At 41.6% G+C, this 19,129-nt stretch overlaps 3 protein-coding genes across 3 annotated transcripts; 2 read left to right on the forward strand and 1 right to left on the reverse strand.

Annotated features, from left to right (window-relative positions):
- Window positions 1–7,174: 7,174 nt before the first annotated feature.
- Window positions 7,175–7,549, forward strand: LOC308327558 (histone H2A.J-like; the record flags this gene model as incomplete). The annotated part of the gene is made up of 1 exon (XM_080781079.1): window positions 7,175–7,549. One exon carries the CDS (start codon window positions 7,175–7,177, stop codon window positions 7,547–7,549), a length of 375 nt encoding a protein of 124 aa, XP_080637205.1.
- A 3,397-nt stretch (window positions 7,550–10,946) lies between these two features.
- On the forward strand, window positions 10,947–11,327 carry LOC308327559 (histone H2A.J-like; the record flags this gene model as incomplete). The annotated part of the gene is made up of 1 exon (XM_080781080.1): window positions 10,947–11,327. The coding sequence occupies one exon, from the start codon at window positions 10,947–10,949 to the stop codon at window positions 11,325–11,327; it is 381 nt and encodes a 126-aa protein (XP_080637206.1).
- Window positions 11,328–14,682: 3,355 nt separating this feature from the next.
- Window positions 14,683–15,469, reverse strand: LOC308327560 (small ribosomal subunit protein eS4-like; the record flags this gene model as incomplete). The annotated part of the gene is made up of 1 exon (XM_080781081.1): window positions 14,683–15,469. Exon 1 carries the CDS (start codon window positions 15,460–15,462, stop codon window positions 14,683–14,685), a length of 780 nt encoding a protein of 259 aa, XP_080637207.1. The 5' UTR covers window positions 15,463–15,469.
- Between the last annotated feature and the right edge of the window lie 3,660 nt (window positions 15,470–19,129).

Consider the following 19,129-nt stretch of genomic DNA (forward strand, 5'->3'; position numbering starts at 1 on the left):
GGGGCTCCTCACTGTTAGGTAAGTCGGTACTATTGGATACAACAGCAGTGACAACACACCAACATGTGTGTGGAGAGGAATCAACTGGCAACTTTAAAGAAGAAAGCGAGAGCAAGCACTCAGTTGAATAATTCCACGTAACGGTGTAACGGGTGCACGGTTCAGGAAGACATACACTGTGAGAATAAATACCTGCCCTCACGTTGTGTCCTTTTAGGATTGTTTTATTTTTCGTTTTCCCCCAGCAGGCAACAAACAAACAGACAGACTTTTTCGGCCGTGTGGCCTTCTTCAACTCTAAACCTCTAGGGTTGAAGAAGGCCGAAACGTCCATCTGTCTGTTTGTTGCCTGCTGGGGGAAAACGAAAAATAAAACAAGAATCCTAAAAGGACACAACGTGACTGCTGGCGTTTATTCTCACAGAGGAATCAATTGGCATAATGACTAAATTGTGGAGGGAAAAAAGGGTAAAAGCACACACAAAGAAAACAAAGGAATAGCCTTTGGATGTAGTTCATTCATTATATCCTTTGTGTTTTGTAAAGAAGAAATTGGTCCCGACTGTTGGGCCACAGAACCATAGCGTGTAAATGTACATGGTATGTGCATTGTGCACACAGCACGTCCCTGGTCTCAAAATCCCACATGAGCTGACGTGAATGACATTCTAAATAAATTTGTATGAAATGTGGTTTGTATGAAGTGAGTCCATTCAATTTGCTTCCAAACAGAGAGAGAGAGAGAACGTATGCACAAGTGTGTGTGTGTGTGTGTGTGTGTGTGTGTGTGTGTGTGTGTCTTTCTCACTCTCTCTCTCTCTCAAATACACACACACGCAGGCCTTTTGCATGTATTCTGTGTGTGCAGCATGAATGATGGTGTTATGGCGAGCAGGAGCACAGAACACGAACACGTGCATGTTCTGCAACGGGTAATACAGGTTCAGTATAGCGCTTATCAGGGACGACTTTGAAGATGAACCTTTGTCCTATATATATCCTTTGTAATTGTGTCCATGAGATAATCACTGTGTGTAAAGTCCCTGCACACATGGTTCAGCACCATGGACAGCAACAGGACAGCACTCTCACCAAATACTCATTTCTCTTTAAGCCATGAAGACACAAGGCTGTCTTTTAAATCAGTATTCTGACAAAAACGTCTTGCTATATCAGTGGTGCTCAAACATTTTCATGTCAAGGACCCCCCAAAAAATCTATTTGGCTGTGGACCCCAATCTAAAAAATATTGTGTGCCAGGGACACCAGAAGCAAAGATTTGAGTTGAAAAAATATATATATATGCAAATATTTGCACAAATTGTTATGATTTAAAAAATATAGATCTACAAGCTTGTAGTGCGGCACAAAGTGACACGCTATGAGTTTGTATATCTGCTATGTTTGAGGGACGCTAACCCCTCCTATGTCCAGCTTTGAGGGTCTGTGTAAACACAAACATCGAAGACAAAAGTGAGGACGCAAATTGTGATTGGCCAGAATGAGATGATGTATGATGACGTACGTGTATGATGATAAGAGCGCCCCTCACTTCACAGGGGCCCCTTTTCCACCGGTTGGTTCCCAGTGGGAACAGGTTCAGTTCTTTTTGGTTTTTAGTCCATGAGCCAGTGAGGAGAGCATCAGGGTGTGGTTTATTAATATCCAAATATAATATCCGAAAGCTTTTTAGCTCAAATCAAATTGATTCCACAAACAGATCAAGAGACAGACAGGAGAGGACGAGAGAGACTGTGAGAATAGGAGGGAGTGAGAGACAATGCTTTCAAAAGGAGATGTGTGTGTCGACCCACTCTCCAGTACCCGCGATAATTGTGCCTGAAGCATACCTCAACCCAGCAGTTGAGTCGACGTGACTGTGGTACAACCCGCGGGACACGGGTAAATTCGCGAGACCCAGGTTAACCCGCGAGACCCGCAGGTTACAGTAACTATTACCCAGGACTTTGTCAGTCTTGGGATGCAGTCGGAATCAGAATCAGAAAGACTTTGTCACACCTTCAAAATCTATCTCCTGTTTCTGTAGCGTGAGGCAGCTTGATGTACAAGTACACCCCCTAGACATGATGCTAGTATAACGCAGGGACTTACCCCAATCCAACCCTTGATGCTGAGTGCCTAGCAGGGAGGTATTTGGTCCCATTTTTATAGTCTTTGGTATGACCGGGCCAGGGATCGAACCCCGACCTCCCAGTTTCAGGGCGGACACTCAAACCACAAGGCCACTGAGCTGGTTTAATGGTAAAAGAAGGGTGAAATCCATTTGGCCATCAGCACAATGATAATAAAACTATATAAAGTGATAGGAATCAAGACACAAGGAGGTTTGTACAGTTTGTACACATTTGCAGTGTGAAAGTGAAAGCTCTTTTGGAGATGCATACAGTACACTCAGAGGATTATTAGAGGTGTTTTACTGTTGACACAGTGCTCTGTTAACTTACAGCGCATCACTCCAACAGATGGTGTAGTTTAATTGGAGGTTATTTTTTGCCTGGTCTTGTCTGGGGGTTAAACGATGATGCTGCTGAAAACTGGTGTGGAGCATTAACATTTACCACTTTGTACTACAGTATATACTATAACTCAACATCAAAAGGATGGGGGAAGCCAGTAACTTGGATATTCTTCTTTATACCTTGAATTACGGTAACATGATTATTTAAAACATTTTAAGCCTTATACTATCCACATTGCAATATGCACGCCATTGATATGCACGAAACCTTTGAATCTTTACTTTTCAATAAAACAATTAGGCATTTGAGATGCAAGACACGGCTGTTCATTGATCACTGCTCCTTTGAAGATGTACTTAATATATCTCCTGCATTAGCTGTTCAATGTTAAATTTCAACCCAATTTCTGTGCTGGATAATACAAACCCCTGGGATTTCCCTCTGCTTGGCCCACGACCCACGTGCATGCATTGCTGAGACTGTAAGTATACTGTGTGTGACGCTGTGTTGTAATAGAAGTGTGTTGTACTGTAGCTCTATACACTGTATAGCTTCAATCTTGGGGACATATCATCCCCCAGATACTCTATATGCCTTTAATTAGTACATATCTCTCTACTTTTAATGACACCACTTTAATACAGAGAAGCTCAGTCAGGGTGCCGCTGCATGCTTTCCTGGGGGAAATCATCAGCTACTAATTAACTAAATGCCCAAAATACACTTTTATTTCTCAACATCAGCATATTATGTATAGATGCACTGAGGGACGATTGGGCTTTTAATCACTTTTTAAACAGGTGTGTGTGTGTGTGTGTGTGTGGGGGGGGGGGGGGGGGGGGGGGGGGGGGGGTGCCAGGCAGAAGTTCTATCGTCAGATCTAACGAGTTAACAAGACCGTGGCAAAGTTGTCTTGTTCGCTGGACAAACTCACCAAAGGAATAGTGTCAAATGGTCATTAAATGCCAGTGGCCATCACAGTGGTCAGTGGGGAATGAACGTTTGCTTTAAAAACAGAGTGAACAGACATGTAGTACTTCACTTCTCAAGATTAGTTGTTCAAACATTTGATGTTCAAAGTACTGCAGCAACCCCCCCCCCCTCCCCCCCCTCGATTCCTTACTAATGCCAAGAAGAAAGTGTATATCACTCCAGTTATCAGATCTTTACACTGGCTGTCATTGATTTCAGAATACTACAGTTGGTTAAACATTGAACGGTTTAGTGCCAAAATACATTTCTGATCTTGTGATACATCATGAACCATTCCAGACCTCTCCTTGTCATCAGGGACGAGTCTGCTTTCTGAACCCAAAGTCAGAACGAAATGTGGAGAAGAAAATTCAGTTTGTACACACCACCACTGTATCTGTAACAAACTCCAAGGCAACTCAACTCAGTTATTTTTCCTCTATCAAAGCTTAAGAGCTTTCTGTTTTCTGCTTCCTTTTCCGTTTTAAATGTTGCACAGTATTCTATACAGGCCTATGAGTGTAAAATATTATGTGGTCAATTAAGTTTAGGAAGACTGAATTTGGGGACTTGGTGTTTTGAGCCACCTGTATGTTGATTTGGTAAAAATGAATATACCGGTAGGTAAACCTAGACAGTTTAGAGCTACTGTTATATGTATAATTATCAGGTTGTGCTCATTGTGCAATGACATTGGCAGAACAGCTGCTATTCATAAACGACATCACTTTTTCTTCTCAATATTAAAGCATGGACAAAAGAAGATCACTAACTGGCGCTTCATGTATAATCATACACACACAGCTCTATATATTTTACTTTACTCTTTTGATTTTACCCATGTGAGGAGAAGGGCATGGTTGAACCTTCTAGATGCTCATTTGAGATGCTTACAGAGATGGCTGTTTGAAGTCGCAGTAAGAATGAGCTAACAGATTACACATTCACGGTTGCTTTTGAAAAAATGTTTTTCAGTGGAGCAAAAAATGACCTTCAATACCCAAAATGATCAAAGATACGCTTTATATTTTCAATATTCCCTTTGAAAATATTTAGCGAGTGAAATATGAGCTTCTGTCTATAAAGGATTAAAAGAATAGGCAGAGCGAAAAGTAAAAGAATCAAAAGATTGTTTGAAGAAAGTGTCACATTTGTTTTGATCACATTCAGCCACGCACACGTATGTGGCAGAAGGGCACTTAATCCTGTGAATCAATTATACAGTGATATAAAAAAGTATCTAAACAGCAAATACTTTGAGTTGCATTCATATGTAATCAAAAAATTACACTAACAATCATCTAGTCTATTTCCGTCTAAGTTAAATGGGACATACAGTCCTGTTCTTGCACATGTCTGTCATTTAATTCTGAGTCTGACAGATTAGATGTCTTAAAATTAGGTAGATTTAGGGAGTGTTAATTTAACTCTGAGATGAAAGAGTCTCATGATGTCTCATGATCTAAAACATCTAAAACATTGTTTGTGGGGCGCCCGCTGGGCACTGGCCTAGTGGTCCAGGCGCATACCACATAGGTGCATGGCATGCCTGACAGCGTATTGTGGGTTCGAGTCCCGATCCCAACAGCCTTTGTCTCTCTCTCCCCGTTTCTTGAAAAAAACCATTGTGTGAAACTGTGAATAACACTTTATTTTGACCAGTCTGTAAGGTTATACATTCATTATATTATAATATTACTATTACTAAACTTTAATAGTATTAAGTGCTGTGTTTTTGGAGGTGGTCCCTATCCCTGCTCTTCTACTGAGAAATGTAGAGCCTGTGCTTGAATGGAACGCGATAACTTGAAAAGTGGTATTGGCCAAAATGTGTTAAAACGTGTTATCACCCCTGCCCAAGTGGGCATTCTGTCTTAGCTCACTGGTATAAATGTTGTGTCCTGTGTGTGACACCTGGGTTTGAGTCACGGGAAGGACATACATTTTATAGACTGCAGCTAAATGCAACTAAATGGACCAATTAAGGTTCAACTGGTTAGAGTTCACTCTGAGTTACAAATGGATACATTACCAGGGGTGTCATAGTGGTAGGGCCTACCTACAGTATAAACCTCTTAAATCTTGTTTTTAAAAGTTTCTGCAAATACTTATTGGTACAATTTGTTGCTATGTCTGTGTTTTATTGGCCTAGACTGGAACACGCAAGTCAGTTCAGGTCATGCAAGGTTGGACATACTGTAGTTCTAACTTCTTGTCTTAACGCTGCAATCCATAACATTAATGTCCTAGTGGGAATCAAACCCAGGTCTCCCGCGTGAAGGCAGAACGGTCTACTACTGAGCTACGGCAGCATGTCCACTTGGGCAATTTCAGCTGCAGACAATACCTCTTGTCGACAAGTAGTCTTCACCCAAACACAGGGTCTCCATTTCTCAATGGAAGAAGAGCAGGGAGACCACCTCCAACAACCACTGCAGTTATGTTATTTATGGAGTATTAAGTATTCTACCATACAGATTGGCAAAAAATATACAGGGTATGCACATATGTAGCTAAATCGAGTGGCAAAGTGAGTTTAACGTCGTTTAATGCAATTAGATAGCACTTTTGTATATTTGGATGAGCTGCCACTCAGTAGGCGTTCCTGTATAACTTCAAGGTATGATGATGTCATTTGCATACCCTCTATTATATATTTGTATTCTGGATTGTAGCTTTGACCTCTGCACCACTGGGCTGCTCAAATGGGCTTCATGTTGTGGAGTTGTGGGAGTTAACAGGGGGATATAATATCAGGCATGTGCGCATGTACATTTTTACTAAGAAATCCATGCACAGGCCCCCGGAGAGTGTCCACATTGACAGTCGATGTTCAGACTGTACCAGCTAATCCAGTGGTTTAAATGTGTAGTCTCCCGCTAACAGGCACATTTTTCTATGCAGCATGTCCCAATTTTAAATTGACATTAGAATATCAGTGAAACTAGTTAATAAAAAGCAAAATCCCAAGTCTTCAATGAATCAACACTCGTGGTTTTGCATTGTAGGCGTTTGCAGTAACATATCGATACATAATTGTCTCACACGGCTGCAGGATGAACATGATGCTCTCACTTGGGTGTTTTTTTTTTTAACTTTGTATTTTTAGAAAAGTCTCCTATGGACAAGTGGTGAAAACTAGCACTCGTGCTAACACACTGTAAACGATGCATCTGCAAGTTGTACAATTGTGCAATGAGCAATGTGATTGTTATGTCAATATCAAATAAATAAACATAAATATATAAACATAAACCTGAGACAATACAGGGTATGCGCATGTATGAAGTGAATGGCAAATCGAGTGTCAAAGTGAGTGGAAAAGTTAGTTTAACGTCATTTAACGTTGTTTAATGCAATCAGATAGGACTTGGATGTATAAGCTGTCATGGCTAGAATTTCCCGCATATTTTTCGCGTATGATGATGTCATACCATCTATAGCAAAGTTCACCATAGAACTGAACTGAACTAGTGTGTTGTTGCTTTTTATTATTACAATATGATGAAGAACATGAAGGATAATGTGCAGTTCTGAATTCTGTATGTCTGTATGTCTGAATGTCTATACTTGGAAACACTGACAATGCCTCTCATCCAATCACAATGGGATATCGGTACCAACTGTGACATCATTGCCAACATAAAAGACAGAGAGAGCGTTACTTTGTTGCAGTTGCTGTTTGTCTGTAAAGTATGTCCTACAGGAAAGAGAACGTAATCATGAGTGGAAGTGGAAGTGGAAGAGGTAGAAAACTAAAACTTAGGGCCAAGCCCAAGTCTCGTTCATCCCGGGCCGGCCTGCAGTTCCCTGTGGGTCGCGTCCATAGGCTGCTGCGTAAAGGCAGCTATGCCAAGCGAGTCGGTGCCGGAGCCTCGGTCTACATGGCTGCTGTTCTGGAGTATCTGACCGCTGAGATCCTGGAGTTGGCTGGAAACGCTGCCCGCGACAACAAGAAGACCCGCATCAGCCCCCGTCACCTCCAGCTGGCCGTCCGCAACGACGAAGAGCTCAACAAACTCCTAGGCCGAGTCACCATCGCTCACGGCGGTGTGATGCCCAACATCAACCAAGCTCTGATAAAGAGGAAGAACTAGAAAGCTTGGCTGAAGTAAAAATGAATCACCATCATTCATTTTAATGAAACCCACAAAGGCTCTCTCTTAAGAGCCAATTAAGCACTTTTGCTTCAAAACAGTAAAAGGTAAGATGTGTTCTCGCAGCTGGTCACTCAATTTGCACAAACATGCAGATTTGTGTGAAGACCTCACCGGCAAGGCTTGGAGGTTGAGCCATTGTGTTAACATTGAGAAATCCAACCAAACTCCAGGACAAGGAACCAAAATCCAGGACAAGAAACGGATTCCCAATGACCACCAGGGTAGGGTCTGAACCAGCAGGAATCCACCCTTCTTCTGCTGCATCTGTGTCTGCAGCAAATTATTCCATAATCTTGGTTAAAGTTGGTTTCTTTCTTTTTTTCCCCTCCTTTTTTTACCTTGCGTATGTGATATTTGAATATGTCTTACGAAGATGTAACATGTAGTACAACATGGGGTGTTAAGAATCTAACATAACAGGGAGCCTACATGGGGAAAGATGTCATTATAAACCGGTGAATTAAGGAATAAAAGATAAAAGCAAATAATCGACATGCTCCTACGCAGTCAAACAGTGGGGGGTACTGGGAAAAGAAATCCTCCAACATAAAAAATAAAAAAAGGATAAAAAGGGGCCAGTGGGGAGGTTCACTGAGTTAAGAGACAGCTCACTATAGGAACATCTTATTTATATGGTATGTGTTCTTACTCGGTGACCCACAGGGTTGCGCCCAACTAAAAAGATTGTTGCCTCTCAAAATCCAACCGGGCTACAATAATCCAACCCCATGTCTCTGCCATGAGAGTTGGAAGCTGGTTATGCTGACTAACATGGCTCTGGTAAACTCAGGTCAACCGCCTGTGCAGTGAATAAATAAAGACTACAGGCGCGTTCAGAAATAACGCACTGTGCAATGCAAACTAATAGGCGAGTGCCCTCCGGTGCGGTATTTCCAAACGTGCCCTACATAACCATAATGGCAAAGCAATGGCAAAGACGGTTTGTGGTGCAAAAGTATCTAGATATCCATACAGAGAATTAGAGTGGTTTCACCATTCTGCCTAATACAAACACTGCCAGATTGTACCTTCTTATCTCCTCTGCAACTGTATCTTTGCCGTCTACTCGCCAGTAGATATGGCCCCATCTCCCTACAGTGGATCTTCTAATCTAGGGTAGCAGGTTTAGATGCACAGTCTCCATGAAAAGTCACATTTTAGGACCAGAATGTTCCACATTGCACAGGTGTCTTAAGCCCCATGAGGTGAAGAAAGCATGTACTGTATATTCTATTTGGTATTGTAAAATGTTATGAGAGTTATAAAGCTCCTTTAAAATTAGCATATTTGCTAAATCCAGTGTATTATGCTACATTCGTATGTAATGTCCATTAATATACTCTGTCCCATCCAAATAAACCAATAATGTAAAGTAGAATTGTTGTTTTTAGATTGTTCTTTTGCCAGTAATAAGAAAAGTCACAGATCCGTCTAGCTGCAAAAAGATACAGGATAAAACAATTCAATACCACTGGCCTCCCCCAAAGTACCACCGGAAGCAGATGTATGCAACAATTACCTTTAATTTAATAATTTAACTTGTTTTACCAAAGCCTTCACCTTGTAATGATGTTTTAGAAAATAATAAAAAACTAAAAAGCACGGAATGTGATGTATGATGATAAGAGCGCCCCTCACTTCACACGAGTGTGATTTTTTGACTTGAGGGGTACTTTCAAAATGAGATAATAATCTTAGCAATGGGATAAATAGCCTAAAAAAATCTACCTGATGGGGGTTGGAATAGCGGCAGTGCCGTTCCATATTAGATAACGCACTTGGAATGGGAAATAGAGAGGGAAAATAGAATTCGTATAACTGTAATGCTACCGACGTTTTTGCGAAACACTCTTGAAAACAAAGTATTGCATTGTGGGTTTGAGGCTGACAGGCACTTTATGTCAATCAAGTCACCTAAATTCATATATACAGTATATATATATAGAACCTAACCTAACTTAACAGTGGAATATCTATCTAAGCAACCAATTCGATAACATATTGAAAACTAGTTTTCAAAACCAAGAGTGAAGAGATTACTAATAAAGGCAAGAACATAAAATATTCAGCCCAAAAAAGAAAAAAGGAAATGAACTTTGAATACACAGAATTCAGTCTATTCTTCTCCCTTTTATAATTATTAATGCCATTGATACATGTATTTATGCCATAGTTTTTAGCATAGTTTTCAGTAGCTTTGTGTCATCTGGTGAAAACATGAATAAGCATACAAGTCTTTCTGACTTACTGAGCAGTTAACTTCAACTCGTGCATATAATAACGTCGATGCACAGCAGCAATTTTGGAATAAACTCTTCCCACTTCCGGGCCTCTTCCGACTTCCTTCACAGGTGTCACTGATGATATTAAGGCTTTGTTCCATTCTGGTAAAATAAGAGTCAGGGTTCTAATTGTGCATGTTGGCTCACTGGAAACACTCTGCTACACCAGTGGGTCTCGAAGTGTCAAAATGTAGCGCGCCACTCGCGCTATGAGCTTGTAGATCTGCTATTTTTAAATAGCTAAAGCATAACGTAATGCTAACACCAAAAGGTGTTAGCATTTTTATGTAAACAATAGCACTATATAGTGTAGTGTATACTCATAGTTTCATTGCACAGATATCCTACTATTAGACAGATGTTAGGTTCTATCTTATGACTATTATGTCATTATATGTATCAATTATATGTATTTGATGTATTACCATGTGTTATTCTTGCTTACTGTAAATCGTTCTGGATTAAGAGTGTCTGGTAAATGCCTAAATTGTAAATTGCATAACTTTACAGATGACTAAAACATGACATTGTATTCAAAAGACTATGACTGAACTAAATAAAAATGTGCTGTCAAAATTAGGTGTTAGCAGTAAGTTCTAAGTGCTGTTTAAGTGTCTCACTCTGCTGCAGGATGAACAAGATGCTCTCGCCTGAGTGTTGAGTGGCGAAGAAGATCCAATAGAAAGGTTGACCACAGTTAAGGCAACTTAACTAGTGTGTTGTTTTTGTAATTAATATAATATTTTATTACATCTCATTCGTATGTATCATTACAATATGAAGAGCATGAAGGATACAGGTAGCCTAAGCTAGATAATGTGCAGTTCTGAATTCAATATTTCTATATTTGGAAACAATGACAACGCCTCTCAAAGCCTCTCGTCTAATCACAATATCATATCGGTACCAACTGTGACATCACTGCCAACATAAAAGACAGACAGAGAGTTAATTCATTGCAGTTCCTTTTTGTCTCTAGCACGTATAGTACAGGAAATAACTTAGTTGCCGTTTGTCTGTAAAGTATGTCCTACAGGAAAGAGAACGTAATCATGAGTGGAAGTGGAAGTGGAAGTGGAAGAGGTAGAAAGCTTAAATTTAGGGCTAAGCCTAGGTCTCGTTCATCCCGTGCCGGCCTGCAGTTCCCTGTGGGTCGCGTCCATAGGCTGCTGCGTAAAGGCAGCTATGCCAAGCGAGTCGGTGCCGGAGCCTCGGTCTACATGGCTGCTGTTCTGGAGTATCTGACCGCTGAGATCCTGGAGTTGGCTGGAAACGCTGCCCGCGACAACAAGAAGACCCGCATCAGCCCCCGTCACCTCCAGCTGGCCGTCCGCAACGACGAAGAGCTCAACAAACTCCTAGGCCGAGTCACCATCGCTCACGGCGGTGTGATGCCCAACGTCAACGCAGCTCTGATAAAGAGGAAGAACTAGAAAGCTTGCCAACCAAAGCCACAAAGCTGCTGAGCAATGCCAATAACGGTGGGAATTCCAACCAAATCTAGGACAAGGAAGAGGTTTCCACCAAGTCCGTAGCAGAGACTGATCTTCACTGGAGAACAACTGATGCTCTCGGACTCAAGCTGAGGCATCACTTGTTGCTGCTACCCTCAGACACAGGCGGGGAATGTAGATCTTTGTCAAGACCCTGATAAAGTCCATAACCCTGGAGGCTGAGCCAGGTGATAAGATTGAGAACATAAATGTTCAAAATCCAGGCCATGGGAATGATTCCACCGGATCAGCAGCAGAGGCTGATCTTTGTTGCCAAACAAACTGGAAGATGGCCTCACCCCGTCTGTCTGACTACAACACCCAGAAGGAATCAATGCTGCATCTGAGGGGAGGAATGCAGATCTTTGACAAGACCATCCCCCTGGAGGTTGAACCAAGTGATAAAATCCAGGACATGGCAGGGATTCCGGCCGACAGCAAGCATAGGATGATCTTCGCTGGAAAACAACTGGAAGATAGACGCAGCCTGTCTGACGTGACCGCATTATCCAGAAGGAACAACATCTGCATCTTAGGGGAGGGCACTAAGTGATTCCATTTTTTTTTACACTTTTTGTTTTAATGTGATACATGGCTACATGACCTACAAAGCAAATGTAACATTTGCTTTGTAGGTCAAGTATTAATGTATGCTGAGAATCCAACATGACAGGTTTACAAAGGTTTACAAACCTGATATTAATTAGAATTGATAAATTGCAAGGGATGTTTAAAATTAATACAATTAAAAATCACATAATAAACAAGAAAACAAACATTTGCAAGTTTATACCAGATACTACACACTCCTCCCCAGGCCAACAGTGAGGAGTGGTAAAAACAATCTCTATACCATTTCAGATACATACAAGGGGCAATGCGGTGGTAATCCGCCCAGGCGCTCGGATAAAAAAACACTGTTGCCTCTCAAAGTAAAACCCTACGTCCTCGTTGTGAGAGGTGGAAGCAGGTCATGCTGACTAACAGGGCTCTGGTCAAAACTGCAGTGGTGGAAGAAGTACTATGTATGTTCCAAGTAAAAGACCGGAATTCAACAGTAGAAAGTACTCATTACGCAAAATGTCCCATTTCACAACTTTTCAAATGTATAACGTTTGTATAATGTATATCTTTCGGCCGAGAAGGAGTGGGAGAGTACAATATTCCTGGGATTCTACACTCTGTGACAATGCAGGATGATAAAAAAGGTCAACTACACTTAAAAGAATTTGGGTTGTGAAATTAAATGTGCTGTTGTGGCTGTTCTACCAGTTCTTATCACTACTAGTCAGAATCCCAACACTCTTATGTTTACAGAGTGGGATTACCAGATATCCAGGTTTATCTGAGCTGGAGCAAAAGCCGGAGCAAAGCCAAGCGTAAAATTTAAGACACTCCGAAATGACAAGGAAGACAGGGGTCTAGTACTGCCAAATCTAAGAGAGAACTATTGCACTGCCCAAATGAGATATACAGTCTTGAGTCTATTAGTGCTCCCTGGAGTATCAGGCTAGATGGAAACGCACTGCAATAAATCTGGGTCAATCTCTTCTTCGGGCCAGTCGAGGTAGAAAGGAATACACGGACCAAAAGGGAGACGATTCTATCTTAGAAGAATCATTGAAAATATTGAATGAGATTGTTAAAAATAAATAAATAAAACACACATTTAAAGAAGACAGAAAACTCCAGAATTGACCTCATACCCCCCATGTTGTGGTACACAAATTTAAATAAATGTTGAACTTCAGTTATTTTATTTTCAACATAAACCATAGGTGCCAATTTGTTTATGTTTCTGCAAACCAGCCTATCATGATTTAGCCAAATGCTCGCATTTCAGCACCATAGGGAATGGACAGCGATGAGAACACACACACACACACACACACACACACAGAAACACACACGCTATAAGGCTATGCTATCTACAGTATATAGCCTTTACTGTATGTTCTGCAATGAAACATTTATGAGTATTAATGTGTGTTAAATGTGAAAAAAAGAAAAGGAAAAAATATGAACTCTCAGATGTTTTTGGGAGATGTGACTGAGACACACAAAGCCTATTGGAGAAGCGAGCCACAGTGCACGATCATGTGACATCAAGTAGAACTCTATCACAAACTTGGTATTGAGAAACAATCTGTATTCATACAAGCGGCTTTATTCAACAACTCATCAACAAATCACACCAGCCTCTGTTCACCAACAGTGGCTGGTGTGATTAATAATCACATACTAAAGTGGATGTATACTTTTGTTGTTGTCGGGAACAAACCTCTCATCTCCATATTTTGACCTTTTGTGTTTTTTCATAACGACCTACGTGATAACACTACAGCAACAATATGTTTCTGGATGATTCTGAATTTGAATCCTGAAAAGTAACCGTTTTGGACATACTGCATTAGGTTACGAACCGTCAGAGATGATTTGCAAATCGATTCTTTCACTGGCCGTGCACAAAAATATCAGTATTCAATGAGCATGCCCGTTCTTTTGTAAGGCGTAGAGAAAAGGAATTGGCAGCTGTGAGCCTACTCCTAGAACACTAACCAACACCATGTTTTGAAAAACTCAAAAAGGAGAATTTTGTTTGGAAACGAGACTTGAAACAATTTTAAAAATCAAAGGAATTTCAGAAGAATTCAGAAGAAAATAAGTGATTGAAGTGCTGACAGGTGCGTACAAATGAACCTCTCCAAGGTTATTTCTAAACTGAACAGAAGTTAGCTGTACTACAATCAAAATTGATCAATTGAACATTAGCCTTCACTGAAAAATAATGATAGGGGGAATTTGTATGGAAAGCTTTTTTTAATAAAACACAATACAAATACATTAGAAATAATCACACCTGTGTGAAGTGAGGGGTGCTAATATAGTCTAACTTGATTTATTAGGTGATGTAATGGTGATGTAAAACTAACTTTAGTTCAATGTTTGTTTTGTAAACGCCATTAACAATAGAGACAATATGACGTAATGAGTTACATTATGATGTAAATTCTCCCTTCATTGTCAATGGTTTACAAAACAAACATTGAACTAAAGACAAACATTAAACCTGTGTATAGGAGGGGCTAGCGCCCCTGAAAAATGAGGCAAACAACAGCGATGCTGGTGACAGTGTGGGCAGATATTTTCTGGTACTAAACTTAACTGTAATTACAAGCATTTTAGGAAAAGCAAGTACTCGAAGGAGTGTGTCCATGAGCATAATGTCCATAACCACTTATCTGACCTTTTTTTTTATATTTTTTGTATACAAAGGTTTATTTGAAAACCAGGGCTATTTGTTGGCCATCCTCTTGTCTCTCTCCTCTGCAATGGTCAGACGGATACCCTTTCCTCTGGGCAGGGAGACCCATGGCTTGTTGCCCTTTCCAATGACAAAGATGTTGGCGAGCCTGGTAGCAAAGGTGTTTCCTGTGGTGTCCTTGACGTGCACCACGTCAAAGGAGCCGGGGTGGCGCTCCCTGTTGGTGATCATACCAACGCGACCCAAGTTAGCGCCTCCCGTCACCATGCACAGGTTACCAGTGTCAAACTTGATGTACTCTGAGATCTTGCCGGTTTCCAGGTCGATGCGTACGGTGTCGTTGGACTTGATGAGGGGGTCAGGGTAGCGGATGGTGCGGGCATCGTGGGTCACCAGGTGGGGGATTCCCTTGGTACCGACCAGGAGCCTCTTCACCTTGCACAGCTTGTATTTGGCCTCCTCGGGGGTGATGCGGTGAATGGCGAAACGTCCCTTCACGTCGTAGATGAGACGGAAGTGCTCTCCGGTCTTCTCGATGCTGACCACGTCCATGAATCCGGCGGGGTAGGTGATGTCGGTGCGGACCTTGCCATCGACCTTGATGAACCTCTGCATGCAGATCTTCTTGACCTCGTCCCCGGTCAGGGCGTACTTGAGGCGGTTCCTCAGGAAGATGATGAGGGGCAGGCACTCCCTCAGCTTGTGGGGACCGGTGGAAGGGCGAGGGGCAAATACTCCAGTGAGCTTGTCCAGCATCCAGTGCTTGGGCGCTGCGACGCGCTTCAGGTGCTTCTTCGGTCCTCGTGCCATGTTGGAGTTTGAGCGGAAAAGTTCCGGTCTGGTCAATATATGGGCATATGCTGATGACTTCAGGGTGATCAGGCATATCCATATATGGGCATAAAAGGGCCAAGGATGACAGATACATACTCAAGAGATCTCCATATATGGGTATAAAAGGTAAGAGGCACAGGTAGAGAGACAGATAGGTCTCCGTATGAATATGGGCACAAAACGGACACAGACAGATGGGTACAACGGGTACCCGACACTAGGATATCGGTCAGATAGGTATATAGTGAGGGTCGCATAGCGGGCCGAACCTCTAGTAGTAGTAACCAATTTACACCCACTGTAACAAAGGCTTTCGCCTAGAGCTCCATAGACAACAGACATATCTAGTGCTGAGATCAGGTCAATGTATAAACGAGGGGCATCGTCATTGTGACACGCATCCAGTTTACTGGCATCTTCCTCGTGCAAGCATGCAGTCAAACCCTATATAAAGAGTAACATAAGAGATTTAGGGGAGATGCTACAGTAGCTCTCCCCTAAATCTCTTATGTTACTCTGTGTAACTTCTACACTCCTCGTGAGAGACTCCAAAGCCTTTAGCACGAGACAGAATATTTGGCCGTACAAAATATTTAATTGCTGTGACTGCAGCGGGTCTTAACCCAGAGAACCAGCCCTAATTGAGTAGTGTATTTTATACACACTGTGAGATGTTGTGAGCTTGTATTTCACCATTATTGAACATATTAGCATTGGAAAATGTACTATAAATGTCAATACAACAATGTATTGACAAATACAAATACAGACATCCGTCCTTCCTCTTCGATGTCTCCCTTTTTTCTGAAACCTGTCCATTCAAAGTAGTCCAGTACATTTGACACAACAACATTCAATTGTAGTTAAGTATTTTACTCAGACTCACAGACTTACATTATAAGCCTAAGGAAGAACATCTGCAAACTTCACAAGGAGCTGGAAATCTTCTAAGGTCAGGACAGTGGCTCAACATCATAGAGGAAATACACGCCATAGAAAAATGGACTCATCCAAGGACTAAAGCAGGGTTGCAGGAGCCATGAATGATGCTGGGTAAAATGTCTTATATCAGATAAAAAGATGGCTTGTGTACTCAGCTGGTTGGAAGATAATGAATCAATGGCTGTACAGAGTTTGTTTTTCTTTTAAATACCACAAATAACGAGTTGTAAATCTTAGAGGATGTTAATGTGAGACATCTATCAAATTAAGTCTTTCTGTTTATGTACAAAATATCATCATAAATTTCAATACGTCATGTAAGTCTGTACAGGAGAGTTAATAATCAATATTCAAAAATGTAAAAAATAAATAAAAACATGGTGTGTTTTTCTAATGTCCTTGAGGGTTTGGAATGTTGCTGTAATGAGTTATGTTTTGATATTCTCATTAAGCTTGTTTTTTATGAAACCAGGATTCCATGAAAATAAGGTCTCGCATTTAGTGTGTCATACTATTTAAAGGCTCATTTCAATATTTATTATATTAAATATTAACATGCTGCTCCTCCTACAGAGAGTTATCATTTCCTGAGATAGATTTCTGAATAAAATTAGGAGCCAAGATGGGCTGTTACATGCCCACTCAGTCAAGTCATTCATACTTCGTCAAACGACTGTGTCGTACCACTTAGATGTCGTATTTCCGACTGAAAAAAGTGCTGACTTTGAATTTCGAGCAAACACGTTTAAATTTTTTTGAATACGTAATTTTTGGCCATACGGTCAATTAGCCTTTAGTCAAGTGGCATAGAAGAGTGAGTCACCTTCTTTTTCTAGATATTTCATCGGCACCTCTCATGTTGTGGATCATTTGAGCAAGAAAAAAGGCTGCCCGGGGTGTTTGGGCAATGCAAGGCTGCCTTCTGTCTGTCTCTCTCTCTCTCTCTCTCCATCTCTCTTTCCGTCTTCAACCTCTCTCTCTCCCCCTCTCTCTTTCTCTCAGAGGACGTTCCCTCCATTCCTTACAGAATGTGGCTTGTCAGAAGAGATCAGAATGACTCATCGTAGGAGAGCGGCTGCTCACATCGACCCACGCAGGGCTGGGGATGCAGGGGGTCCATCAGTGGTTCAGACCTCCATAAAGGGAGCATATACCACTTGGATCATTACAGTACATGCGCGTGATTACCGCCTCAGTGACTGTATAAAGCACCCGCCCCAGCATCCAGTGCATGTTGCATTAACCATCTAAATGAATGCTGCTTTAATGCCATTTGTTATTATCAGCGACACTGGCTAATCTCTTGATTTGCTAATGTCCCCAGGGGGAGGATGGATGACAAGAGGAAATAGAGAGAAGGCTGCTATCGGCTCAGCTGTGATTGTGCTGTTGTATTATATGGTGGAATGTTCAGGGGACATCTACATTTCAGTCATTAAGTCACACTCGTAAGATAAACTGGCCAGCAATCCAGGCTGTTATAGATGTATTCCCCACTGGGAAATTACTCTCAGATTATGGATAACACAATATAGGGCACTGCTGTAACTAAGAATGCGTTAATTTGCCTAGTTGCAGGTCTCTCTTGAACCAAGGGTCAGTGAGACAATAAAAGGTCTAACTGCTTAGCAGTTCAGCATTAAGTCATACAAATGCAGATAACATTCATGACATTAATGTTGAGTCCGGTTTCATCTTCCTCCATATTTAAAAGCCAAGGGGGGGAGAGAGAGGGAGACACCACCAATGTATCTTCTTCGTGAAGAGAGACAACGCGATACTTTCAACTGAAAATGTAAGTAATACTGTAGAAGATTGTTGTGCCGCAATGATCGAGTTGTACCACTGCCAAGTTTAAGTTTACACACTCATGCACACAGTTACAGATGAATGAGTGCTACTTCTCGCAGTGCGAGTGCGTTTATGAATATAAAATGAAAGTGAGAACTCCTCGTATCTGCATTTGTATGCTGCATTTAGGCAAACTAAAACTAATGTTATTTGGATACCATACAATGCTGTGTGTGTTGCATGAGCATGAGGTAATGTTCATTGTCCATGTTGATCATCCTGACTCACTGTCCCTTTCAATGTCCCTGACTGAACCGCACACTCCCCCGCAATGCTTGCACACTTCTCCAGCAGCGCGCATGCGTTTCTGATTCTGATTCAGAGCTACTACATTATGGTGTCATTAAATAGTTGGGTTATTTTACCTTTTCTACGATTACTTAGGTTCAGGTTGGGTTTATCATAGATTAACATGCGCAGACACATGCAAGCTATAATTGAGGTTATGGTGCATGGTCTAAAATAATGTTCGATGTGCCTTGTGTGAACTTTGAGCCCCCTATGCTCTCCAAGGGGGGGGGGGGGGTCTCACACCTTGAAAACGGCTGGCCTAGATGATTAAGGGTTAAATCCCTATACTTTGCAGTGTGCTGCAGCTATTTAAAGGGCCGGATGCGAAGCATAATGCAAATGCACCTGTGTCCCCGAACATCAGAAAAAGAAAACGTGGCGAACTGTGGCGGTTTGTTTAGTCATGACCTGTTTCACACCGACTGCAATGTAGCCAGAGGCCCCGTTACTGTTGCAGTCAAAGTCAGTGATCATCAGCTGACTAATCAAAAAGACACAACAGGAAGCTCAGCTATGGTGTAGTGTAGGGCTCCACCTCGGTATAAACTGGTGATATGCT

Source organism: Protomyctophum bolini (genome assembly GCF_963924005.1).
Source record: "Protomyctophum bolini genome assembly, chromosome: 13".
In the NCBI taxonomy this organism is placed as follows: domain Eukaryota; kingdom Metazoa; phylum Chordata; class Actinopteri; order Myctophiformes; family Myctophidae; genus Protomyctophum; species Protomyctophum bolini.